Below are 13,419 nucleotides of genomic sequence, written 5' to 3' on the forward strand. Positions count from 1 at the left end.
CCAAATCCTTTGACTGTGTGAATCACAATAAACTGTGGAAAATTCTGAAAGAGATGGGAATACCAGACCACCTGACCTGCCTCTTGAGAAACCTGTATGCAGATCAGGAAGCAACAGTTAGAACTGGACATGGAACAACAGACTGGTTCCAAATAGGAATAGGAGTACATCAAGGCTGTATATTGTCACCCTGCTTATTTAACTTCTATTCAGAGTACATCATGAGAAACGCTGGGCTGGAAGAAGCACAAGCTGGAATCAAGATTGCTGGGAGAAATATCAATAACCTCAGATATGCAGATGACATCACCCTTACGGCAGAAAGTGAAGAGGAATTAAAAAGCCTCTTGATGAAAGTGAAAGTGGAGAGTGAAAAAGTTGGTTTAAAGCTCAACATTCAGAAAACTAAGATCATGGCATCTGGTGCCATCACTTCATGGCAAACAGATGAGGGAACAGTGGAAACAGTGTCAGACTTTATTTTTGGGGGCTTGAAAATCACTGAAGATGGTGACTGCAGCCATGAAACTAAAAGAGGCTTACTCCTTGGAAGGAAAGTTATGGCCAACCTAGATAGCATATTCAAAAGCAGAGACATTACTTTGCCAACAAAGGTCCATCTAGTCAAGGCTATGGTTTTTCCAGTAGTCATATATGGATGTGAGAGTTGGACTGTGAAGAAGGCTGAGCACCGAAGAATTGATGCTTTTGAACTGTGGTGTTGGAGAAGACTCTTGAGAGTCCCTTGGACTGCAAGGAGATCCAACCAGTCCATTCTAAAGGAGATCAGTCCTGGGATTTCTTTGGAAGGAATGATGCTAAAGCTGAAACTCCAGTACTTTGGCCACCTCATGCGAAGAGTTGACTCATTGGAAAAGACTCTGATGCTGGAGGGATTGAGAGCAGGAGGAAAAAGGGACGACAGAAGATGAGATGGCTGGATGGCATCACTGACTCAATGGACGTGAGTCTGAGTGAACTCCAGGAGTTGGTGATGGACAGGGAGGCCTGGCGTGCTGCAATTCACAGGGTCGCAAAGAGTCGGACATGACTTAGCAACTGAACTGAACTGAGGCATAATAAAAATTACAGGATTTTCTTGGCAGTTTAGTGGTTAACACTCCATGCTTTCCACTGCAGGGAACACAGGTTCCATCCCTGGTTGGGAAACTAAGATCTCACATGCTGGCTATGGCATTGTTGGAAAAAAGCAAAAACAAATAAACACACAAACAAAAAAAAACAAACTACACAACAATTGTTTTCTATATGATAACGAGTAGGCTGGTGCCAAAGTGACCATAAATCAATTTTGTCTCATAAAACCTGACATATTTTATACTTTCACCAACACCCCAGTGGTGGGCAAAACAGAAAAACATTTAAATTCAGTTTGCAGAGCAAATTTGTTTTGTACGGAATTAAGAAATAAAAAAATAAAAAGGTTTCGTTTTCAGTAAGTATGATATAGGAATTCTTCCATCAGAAGTCACAGAAGTTGGAGATAACATACTTCCAATCATTTACCACTAATTTCTGAAACTTTACTATTTAAAATCCACTTTGTAAAGCAGAAAGATTTGCTGTTGGAAATGGGCTTCAAAAGCAAGGTCTCTTTTGAAGTCTGTCTGTTGCATCTGTCTTCCTTCCTTTCTTACTCCCTCCCTTCCTTCTTTCCTTCCTTATATTGTTTTCCTCCTACTTTAGTTTTTATTTTATGAACAGAAATGTTTTTTGGTTTAGGGAAACGTTACCCTCTCATATCTTTGTATCTATACAGCATATACTAAATTCAGGATTAAGCAGGGGACTATATGTCTAAGAGCAATTTCAGTGGTTGGTTTACTGGGTTGCTCTTAATATTTAAAACTGCCAATACAGTGAAAAAGATACTATCATAATATTTATGCATACATTTCACTCCAGTTACATGTTCTCTTTTCACTTAAAAGGTTTTCCTAAAAAGTGAAGAGCTATATTTTATTAATTACCAAAAATTAACCAATTACATAAAAAGTTCAAAATCTTCATGTATCTAAGTGTTTCATAAAATAATTAATGTTCTTCAGATTTATATTAATCCACCTTAAATTTTAAAGAAGGAAAGAAGACTCACGTTATGATTATTAGAGTCTCTTATAAGAAAATAGTTGCTAAGTTTTAACTCTAATGATTAGCTATTCATTTGGTTAAAAATATCATAAAGTTTAACAGATATGGTGAGAGTAAAGCTGTCATAACTTGAAAATTTTAACAACCATGAATATACCCTTCCCTTCTTTCATATAGTTTGTTCAAAAATAGGAATCTCTAAAAGATATCATGGCACTGTGGGAAAGGGACACAATGGTGGTCACACGGCATAAACAGATTTAGTAAATAATATAAAGAGAGGTACTAACCTAGCTATGAGTTTACTCACCTTCAAGTTAGTTTCTATTTCCTTTAAAGCTGTATTAACTCCATTTGTGCCCTTGAGGCCAGCACTCTCCCCCAATTATCTTTCAGACCTTGTTTGAACGCTATTCTTTTCCTTCTTGCTTTTTAAATCTTTTCATCTCCACTGCCACCTCTCCCCAAGACCTTTCCTCAATTCTACCCCCTCAAGCCCCCATCACATCATCTCCCTATTAATCAGTAATTTTCCCAAAGGACTAGGATGCTACTTGCTTACATATAGACTTTCAGTTACCACTCAAGTCACTGCCATGGACTATATTCTTTGAAACCACTCTTAGCAAATCCAATCAGTTTATGTCTCATTTCACAGTCTTAAAACCACCTCTCAGTCTCTGACAATGCTTTTTAAAAAATCTCTCCTAGTGTTTGACTGCAGGCTCCTCATCCTTCTTATCTCCTGTCACACAGATTCACATTCTTTACTGATTATTCTTTCTTTCCTTTCACCGAATGTCTCATCTTGAAAATTCTCTGTGGTTGTCTTTCTTTTTGCAATTTTCTTCAAAACAATGAACTCTGATCTCATGCACATGGTATGACTTTCAAAGATGAATAATTTCCAAGTCATTGCTGTCTGCTGAACATGGATATTGTCCCAGCAATGCAAATATACCTCCCAAAGAACCTTTATCACCTTCAACTTCCTATTGTCCACCATCAATCTTCAATGTTCTTGTTATCACTAGGTTCCAATTTAAACAAAAACAAATATCGAGGCACAAAATAGCAGCAATCTCAATATTTTTGTGTTCCTCCAAAAAACTGTCAACATACTTTTTATATCAAAGTGCTGTATTCTCCCTTAAATTTGTCCTCTTGTTTCCTTACTCTGTCCTTCCCATAGTTAAGATTATACTTTAAAAATTTTTGGACAATATTCTCTCACCTAGACACACTAACTCCAGTATTTTTCTATTTCCAATCACTTCTTACTTTTGTTCCCAAGAAAGAAAGAAGAAAATGAAAGGTAGTCGCTCAATCATGTCTGATTCTTTGTGACCCTGTGGACAATAGCCTATCAGGCTCCTCTGTCCATGGAATTCTCCAGGCAAGAGTACTGGAGTGGGTTGCCATTTCCTTCTGCAGGGGATCTTCCTGACCCAGGGATTTAACTCAGGTCTCCTGCATTGCAGGTAGATTCTTTACCATTTGAGCCACCAGGGAAGCCCCAAAGATATCTTTAGATAGTCTATTTATGTTACATCAACTTCATTGCTCACAATCTTGCAGAATACTTAAGGATCTTCTAAAAAGCTACCTCAAACTTCTAATTCCAGTTGTGGTCCATTTAAAGACTGAATGTCAACTAAGACTATTTAAAGACTGTATATCAAGCTTTCTCCATAATGTTTTCCAATTCCCCAGATACATTATGCCCTATCTCAAAAGCCACCTAACTTTTTTTTTTTTCCTTTCTCTTCTACAACTTAGCTTATTCTATTCTCAATCCCTGGAATGTGCTCTATCCTTCTAGTTTGATGAACTTCTGTGTTTTTGTTTTGTTTTTTCCCCCCTCAAAACTTTACCTCAAATAAACCTCTTCCATTTACCCATCCTCAATTCCTTGGTACAATGATTAAACCTCTTTTTACAGTTTGCATTGATTTTTCAGCCCTAAATTATGTATTTTCCATTTTCATACTGTACACTTTTCAAATGCAGTGATCATTATTTTACTGAAAATTTTTGTAGCATGGTAAGTTATACATAGGATGTGCTTAGTGAATATGTGTTGAATAGAACTGAGTATCAGGGACTATGTAAGAATAATTCCAATTAATACAGACATACAAGATCAAAAGAGTGATCAATGTAGACTACATTGTTGAAAAAGTATTCATGTGGGGTAGTAATTGAGCTGGACTTCATATAACAAGTAGAATCTGATTGGCTGATCAGAAAAAGGAGGAGGTTACAGAGCAGTAACAGCACAAGAAAAGGAATAGGAAAAAAAATGGAATATTGAGTGTTTGCAAACAGAAAGGAGATATATCAGGCAGAACACAACATTTATTCGTGAAATAATAGAGGATAAGGTAGAGAAAGGAAAAGAGCCCAGTGGTAGGGGCACATAATTGCAAGGCTTAGGTTTGTAAAGCTTTATCCAGTGGACACTGGGAAGTCATTAAAAACTGTACACAAGTTATGAGGAAAGAGAAAGGAGCAATTATTTATCCTATGATGGTATCAATAAAATAGAGTTTACATGCTAATTAACAATGATAGAATTGATCATTCCAGACACTTTGTAGGACTTTTCTAGAAGCACAATTTCTCACCAAATTCTTATCTCTGTACTCATTTCTACAGCTTTAAGTAGTCAATTTACAACAAGTGCTATGAATATATTTTACAAGATCAAAGTTGTATGTTAGTCACTTAGTGTTTTCATCTGGTCAATTCAAGCACCCATTCTGAGCTTTGCCTATTTAAGTGGTTTTGATATTTCAATATCAGACTTAAAGTACTATACTGCCCCCCTTTTCTTTATGTTTTAAAGTCAGGATGACTCATTGATCACTTATTTTCAACTATTAAGACATAGTATTTGTCTGACAGATAGTAGACAATCTAAAAAGCCAACAAAATTCTATTTAGCAACTGGTCTTGCTTGTGTAGGAAATAAAGGAAAATAAAGAGAAAATGTAAAAGATTAAAACTGGAAGTATTAAGCATATTCTTCTAAAATTAGCAATGTTCTTTAAAACTTTAAAAAATAAGTCTTTTTTTTTTTTTTTTTCTTTCCTTTTAGCTGAAGTCCTAACAAAAGAACAAAAGCAATAAATCAACAGTCTGGGAATTTGCGATTCACTTTATAACATTTCTGGGAGAATCATTAAAGATCCTTGAATTTTTCTTTCCTAAAACCTCAACTTATAAATAGGATTATCTCATAGATCTTATTGAGATCTTAAAAGTGTCTTTAAGAAACCACAAGTAGTCTGGTAATATGCACAGTAATTTCAAAAGTGATCAAAACTTATCTGGTTTTTTAAAACCTGTGATCAGTACACATGATTAGCAAACATTTAGAAAAACTGAATGGTTTCTTTCTTTGACAGATATGCAGAATTAAAATTAATATACACATATGTATAATATTATACATATGAACTGTGGCTTAAGAAAAAGAACTGTCAAACCATCAATAGTTTCCCCTTAATTCAATGACTAATGGAGAGATATAAGGAAAGTCACTCAGATTCTTTAGTTTTCTCAACTGTAAAACAGAGGAGTTGAAATAATAATTCTAAAGGCTCCTTTAAGCTAACGTGTCCTATCAGTCATTCCACGGCTGAAATGCACGTTGTTTGGACACCCTCTCCTCTTTATTTTGGCGATGCACTAGCAGGGCATGACCCCTCTAATAAAGCAGAAGGACTACATGCATAATATACAGAAAGACAAGGTCAAACATGCAAAAAAGTATGTTTCCAGCCTCAATATGTAAAAAAAATATACTTTTAACTCTTAAGAGAGTATGAGATATGCAACTTATAGGTAACATGGACTTAAGGAGAAATAATGATTAAACAACAGTACACATGTTAATTCTTTTATTTCTTTTAATTTTATATCGGTTACTGTTAGGTAGGTAGAATAGGAAAAAGGAGTCCAGAAAGGCAGTGGCTAAAAGACAAAGAAGGGAAAAGCCCACAAAAATAGAACAAAGGAAGGTCCAAGGACTGGGATGAAGACCACAGGTAGAACAAACAGCACTCCTGGCTAGCCCGATTTACACAGGGCCGGTCCAGGGGGAGGAGAAAAAACATAAAAAGAGGAGCCAAAGGGCCAGGTGTCTCTCTGTCTGTCTCTCGCTCTCTTTCTCTATCTCTGTCTCTCTTTCTTCTCTTCGCATCTTTTGGGTCGGCATGCCCTCACGCCTCGAGGATATATTTTCCTTTATTTTCTAAATAAAACTGAGCTGTAACACGGAGCTGTAACACTGATCTGTCCAAGAGCTGTGACACGGTCTGTCCCAGGGCTGTAACGCTGGTCTGTCACTTCAAATTTTTATTGTGATGAGACAGAACCGAGGAAATTCTACACTCCCCCAGCAGTTACCTTTGTATTAAGAAAATATTCACTAGGTTTGCGTATATAACATTAAATTCTTAAACCTTTACACTTGTTTATCAAATTTTGATATTACTTTACCAACATTCTCTCTCAAATTACACAACTGTATGTGAATTTGTGAATCATGCTTACTTTAATAAGAATTTATCTCCAATATATTTACCTGAGACTTCCCTTTCACTGTAGTATCTCTTAAGAATACTCTTAGTAAAGAGAACTTAAGATCTCTCAAGATCTCTTGAGATTTCTTACTCTCATTCTATACAATCTGTTTTAAGCCCCTCTAAATATTCTACACAAAAATCCTAAATTAAAATAAAGATATTATAGTTATCCTGGAATGTGATGTTACAAGACACTGGATCTGAGTGATAGATTACTTCTGCCAATATTCTAAAATATCCCACACTATCTCTCTTAAGAGAGAACAGGAAGCTCCCTGCTAGAATGATAATGACAACTTCAGGGAAAATAACTTAGGAACGTAGTTGCAAGAGCTGGAGCATTTCATGCAGCTCCTTAATGTTAAATATGACAGAAGTTCCATCCTGAAAAGCTTAACATACATTGTATAAGACTTTATTCTTTATTTTATCAGTAGTGTGAATCTATTTGCACCAAATTTATTATCATTCTGATAAAGAATATAATTAACTGAAGTAAACAAGTGCAATTTCATCTTAGTTGTATGGTGCATTATGTGATTATAGCATGACTGAATTCTGGTAATAGTAAGCTTTCTGAACTCCACTGGATAAAGGTTTAAAGTACAATTTCATGTTTATATTTAAAGTACAGTGTGCAGTTTCAGATTTATATTTGAATGCCATTGGGAATCATGTACTGCTTAACTTGACATCCTAAGGATTAAATATATGAAAAATTTATTTATAAATACTTTTATGTAAATATATGGTTGCATAAATGGTGCCAATAATAAAAATGTGATTCTGTAATTTGTCAATACTGTGCACAACTCATTTTACCTAATGAAAATTTAAAATGTAAAAAATTTAACTGCAGAAGAACAGAAAGGAAAATGAATTGTAGATAGAACTCAATAAAAAAACATCATTTTACACAACTGATCTTTTAGATATGTATGTGTATGTGCTCATGGGGTGTGCAAATTTATACACTAGGATGACTTGTTTTTGTGCCTTTCACTGACTATGCTACAATAAGTGATGTAGAAATATACAAGGAACAGAAATACAAGTAATAAATATAGAATACACAGTTTATCAATGATGTTAAGAAATATGCAAGAACTATAGAGTGAACTGTTAAAAGTTAATGCATATTATATTTCATATTTGTAGAGACTCCAAATGACTCTAGTAGCTCATTACAAATAACTTTAAATGCAAAAGCAAAAATACATTCTGCTCAAATGGGCACCATAAATGCACATTATTGCCACATACATATTCTAGTGTGTGTATCAATTTATTTGATGAAAAATATATTAACAACAACAAAACCAGATAACTAAATAAATAATCCTTTCATCAGCCCCTGATTTCTGCCACACTAATGCTTTGGTGAATCATCAAGGGGAGTAAATTATTCATTATAAATTTCAAAGAAGAGTCTCCATTGAAAAAGCTCTGCCTTGGTCCTTCTTGGAACCAACATCAAGAGAATTCATGGCAGTCTCAAATATTGCAGTAAAATAGAAGGTGAGAGGTAAATTGCTCAAGAGAGGTGTCTAGAATGAACTGAGCTCAGGGAGCTACATCCTAGCTGAGTGAGGTGTGTAAAGATAATTATTAATATCTTGAGTTACACTAGGAAAGAAAAAGATTAATCAAGAAGTTGCATACAAATGTCAGTCAAGGCTTTAAAAACTGAAATCTATATTCGCTTTCCAATGGAAAACCTAGAAGGTTTTTAATAGTAGCTCTAAATACAGTCACTATAATATAGCATATTGGCATTAACAAATCATTTGTAATATAAGTGTTTGAAATATTTGATTATCTTAATTTCATATCAAAGGACTTAGTATAATATCAGTCCTATTGTAATAGGACAAATTACTCAAAATAAACATGATGAATTAACAAATCTGATCTACATTGCTTCAAAATAAATTCAAACTTATACTAACACACATTCACACTAATAACAAGCAGTTACATCTTGCAATACAGGTTTTATAGGAAGGAGTTTCCAAAAAATTTACCACAACATTATCCCATCTGGTTAATTGTCTCCAGCTTGTTAGTTAAAATTATCAACACCACTACTAAGTAGTAATTTATCTCTAATTCTTGGTTAATCTCTGCTAATACATTTATAACAGAAAAGGGAAGAAATTAATTGGTGATAAACTGGCACTCCACATGCATTCCCTAATTCCTTATTTTCATGTGTTCTGGCTGGATACAGACAGCTAATGGTACAATCACTTTTGCTAACATTCTTTTCCCATGATTTTCTTTGACTGCCAGAGGACATCGTTTAGGTCCTGTGAGGCAGGGTTCTTTCTCTTTCACTCAGCTTAACAAATCAGAAAACATTTAGATAACTGATTTTTGTGAGTGAAAAAATTAGTGTGTGACTTAAATTAATGAGTATTTTCCACTCAATAAGCAACATTTCCATCTTGGTCATGGTATAAGTTAATATCCAAAACCTCTTGCTTAGTGTTAATACCAAATATCAATACATATTTAAATTTATGTCAAACAGAATTGCCTCTTTGGTCCAAGCAAGAGTATATTGATGATACCCCGGATACCGATCAAGTCAGACATCTGCTGCATACTTTCTGTGTGTTAGTCATTAAGCTAAGTGGTTTTGGGGTTATCAAATGTAAACCTATTACCACTCTATGAGGTAGATACTATCTACCTAATTTTACTATCTGTCCTAATTTTACAGATTGCAAACATAAGGCTAAAAAAAGTCAAGTAATTACCCAGTATTCAATTTAGAAAGCTGATTCCAGAGTCCACAGGACAGATTATTTGGTACTGGGTAACATTTATGGAAAGCCTAAAAAGAGAGAGAAATTTGGAACAGAAAAAGATTCTTAAAACCATCATTGTCCTCTTTTCCTTAATTTCTCCAATCCACAATTCCCATCAAAATGAAACATTTAGGAGGCAATCATAATAGAGTCAAGATCTGTAGGGAAAAAGACCCGAGGTGGTCAATGTAATTTAATTTGAATGTGATACATAACAGCTAGACCAAGACCAACCAAGTCTTACTTTTAATTTATAGATCCAACAAATTTTGTTCATCAAAATATGCATATGATCCAGTGGTAAATGTTTTGAAATTAAGACCCCAAAGACAAAGCCTGAGCATTCTGCATAATTGCCTTAACAGTTAGAGCCAACAGGCAGAGTCCTATGTAAAACAGTATTCCTATAGGTGTAAAAACCTGCAGTAAAGACTAACAGTACTATTATCTGCAGGTATGTGCTAATAAGGGCATTCAGGCAGATGAAGTGTCAACAGGGTCAATCTCTTGAGGAGTGAACTTGGGTTACTACCATGTGTCAGGGAAACCGAAGGTTGTGAAATTTAGGATTGTAGCCAGGGAAAAAAGAAAGGCATCAATACTATTACGAAAGTCTGAAAGAAAAGTAAACTAAAAATTTGCCAGATTAGAGTTAAATATACACCATTTGAAAAAACTGAGTGTGAAAAGCAAGTATTGATAAGTAACCTCTTACAGGGAAACTCACTTACTCTCATATTCATGTCTTTTAAAGCCAGAACTCAATGCCTTTCTCTTATAAAATTCAAACTTATAATAAGAATATTAAATTGTTACTCTTAGAATATTAAATGTACAACTTATGGAGCTCAAAGATTTCCTAAAAAAAAAAAAAAAGGTAGAAACAGTTTAAGATTTACAATTTTTAGGTAGAGATGATATAAGTAATTGTGGGTACAATTACTACTGCCCAGAATTGCAATGAATTAGTAGATGCACATTATACATAGTCTATTAGTGTAATCTCCAGTAATCTCCGGAGAAGGCAACGGCACCCCACTCCAGTACTCTTGCCTGGAAAATCCCATGGACGGAGGAGCCTGGTAGGCTGCAGTCCATGGGGTCACTAAGAATCGGACACGACTGAGCGACTTCACTTTCACTTTTCACTTTCCTGCATTGGAGAAGGAAATGGCAACCCACTCCAGTGTTCTTGCCTGGAGAATCCCAGGGATGGGGGAGCTTGGTGGCTGCCGTCTATGGGGTCACATGGAGTCGGACACGACTGAAGTGACTTAGCAGTAGCAGCCAGTAATCTCATGGTGTTCAGACTTACTCAAGTACCACCCCAGCATATTAGTAATAATAAAATTTAACAAATACTAAGAGAGAGAGCCATGCTCATCACACAGAAACTGTCAACTACAAATAATAAATAGTCTGTTTTAGTTTGCATCTGGATCTTAAATTACATTATATAGCCATTTTAGCTCACAAAAAATTTGCATCTAACATAATCAATAAAGGAAATAAGCCCCTACTTAGTACTGAATGTTTCCCTGGTGCTGTGAAATCCAGAAGCATCATTTGCAAAGTCACTCTGTGACTAATCTGAAACATTAAATTTGGTGCACTTCAGGGATGGTAAACACCCGATCCATGCACCGTCATGCTCTTTTTACCCACCAACCACAGAAGACCTCACTAATTTATGCTGGCTTGCTTTCTACCTTGGAGACTAACTATAGTCTCAAATACATGGCATAATCTCAGACTCGTGTTCAACACAGTATTCAAGGCAGTCATGAACGACGTGGTAGGCCCCTGGAAAGACCAATACATTGGTAATCTCACAAACTTGGGCTATAAATTCAGGCTTGCCATTGAGGAACTGCACGGCACTTGTGGGCCATTTATTTAATTTCTCCACAGTTTGTTTTCATTCAGAAAACATTTCAGTGAAAAGATATAATGCTATGAATTTATATTTCTGTCAGTAGAATAGAGAATAATTTTTTAAAGGTAGAAGCAGATTTACATAAAGAACAAAATATTATTAGTTAAGCCATCTCACTCTTCAGGCTAAAGAAAACAATTTTTCCATTGAGATTATTTTAGGAAAAAGTGTTACCAATTAGGAATACTGCCTGCTTAACTTTTAATGCAGCATTTTTAAAGTATATTTTTGAATTAATCTTCTTTACTAAGTTAAAATACATAGCTATTTTTGAAGTTTAACTTAAATTTATTTTCTTCAAAACATACAGCAAAAACTTAGAAATTAAGATTATTTTAGTCTTTCACATAAATTTACATAATTTGAGCAAAACTTACCACTACTTCTTAATTTTTGCTATTCTTTCAAAAGTTATTACTATTATTAGGAGGACAACACTTTAGAATTAAAATGAATGAAACCCTAAACTAGGTTATTTCAGACTATTATAAATCCTAATTTCATATACAAAATTTATTACCAGTCCCCTGCATTCAGTAGTTCCATAAAACAGTATGTTATCGCTTTTTTCACTTCTATTTTTGCTTTGCATCTAACATTTTAAAAAATGTTTAAAGATTGTACATTTTCCACAAAGAATAGCATTCCATGTTAATCTGACACTATTTTTATTGATAAAAATCTTTCTTTTTTTAACCAAGGTATGAAATTAGATATCTCTATTTTATTATTTGGTTATGAGTCTACAATCATAAATTAAGAAATATTACATATATGGTAGTAAAAAATATTTTTTGGGTGAGATAGTTTAGGAATATTCTAGACCATAGAACCTAAAAAACTACATCAATTCTTCAAGAAACAATCAAAAATTCTATAAATTAAAATATATGACTTACATATTTAGAGATTCCTTAGGAATACAGGTAATGTCCATGCTAAATAGAAACATGAAGTTGCTCTATTTAAAAATTCTTGAATGGCCACTTCAGGACTGCTATTCATTTCCAAGGCTAACTGGTATGTGAATTGGGTCACAAAAGCAATTTTCATTGAATATTATAGTCTAAAGAGACAAATTATACTTGGTGACAGAATATGTAAAAAGAGGCCTTGGCATATTTATATGTTAACTTGCAGAACTCAGAATAGCAAAAATTCCCTAAAATATTTATTGTATAATCTCCATTTATTTTATGCATATCAATAACATCTCATCAAATTATTCCTAAATCTGTTCCAGAAAGCATAGTGTTTCAAGAAAAGTACAGTGATGAAACAGCCATACACTCTTACATATGTAAAGTAAACTTTAATGTCATCAATTCACAGAAACTGTGATCTATAAGCGATGAAACATAATTGAAGTAAGAATATAAGAGCCAGCAGAAAAAAACTACATCTGTGCCTTAACATTAGTCATCTCTTGATCGTCTTCACGATTATATGGCAGTGGCTAACAGAAAATGACAGACCATCTATTTAGTGGGGTTGGGTCTACGGCCTTATATGTAGTAGCTGAATCTCTAATTGTCCAGTGTAACTTACTGCAAATGTGTTGTGAGGATGCCCATCACCAGAAGAGTGGCCACAGACACATAATTTTGTTTCTGGAAGCAATTCCTAGATTAAACAAAGAGAATCAGGAGTTGGCTTTTTTCCCCCAATCTTATGCTAATAATGTACATTATTATTTAAGAAAATTATTTTGGATTATTATCTTGATAGGTCAACCTAGATAAAACTATCCCACCTTTGTATCACAGCTAATAATAGTATACATTTTAAAACTAGGAATGATTTGGCAGATGTTAATTTGAATACTTGAACATATGAATTAATCACTAACAAAAATTATTGATCTACCATGATCTTGACTTAAGAATCTTCTCATTTCTAAGCTAAACTTATAGCCAATGTTAATAAATACTCCCACAACTTTAAATGGTACTATGATTTTAGAGTA

At 34.3% G+C, this 13,419-nt stretch overlaps 1 protein-coding gene across 9 annotated transcripts in view; it reads right to left on the reverse strand.

Moving 5' to 3' along the window:
* The window catches only part of FOXP2 (forkhead box P2), a 662,372-nt gene that overhangs the window by 132,663 nt on the left and 516,290 nt on the right, over positions 1-13,419 (reverse strand). For 6 of the 9 annotated variants that reach the window (XM_059885445.1, XM_059885447.1, XM_059885444.1 and 3 more), the window contains one exon: positions 13,002-13,076. The exons of the other annotated variants lie outside the window; for them this stretch is intronic. In XM_059885445.1, coding sequence (XP_059741428.1) covers positions 13,002-13,076 — 75 coding nt within the window. The remainder of the gene's footprint in view (positions 1-13,001; positions 13,077-13,419) is intronic. 9 annotated transcript variants of the gene reach the window in all.

This window comes from Bos taurus, chromosome 4, assembly GCF_002263795.3.
Source record: "Bos taurus isolate L1 Dominette 01449 registration number 42190680 breed Hereford chromosome 4, ARS-UCD2.0, whole genome shotgun sequence".
Lineage (NCBI taxonomy): Eukaryota > Metazoa > Chordata > Mammalia > Artiodactyla > Bovidae > Bos > Bos taurus.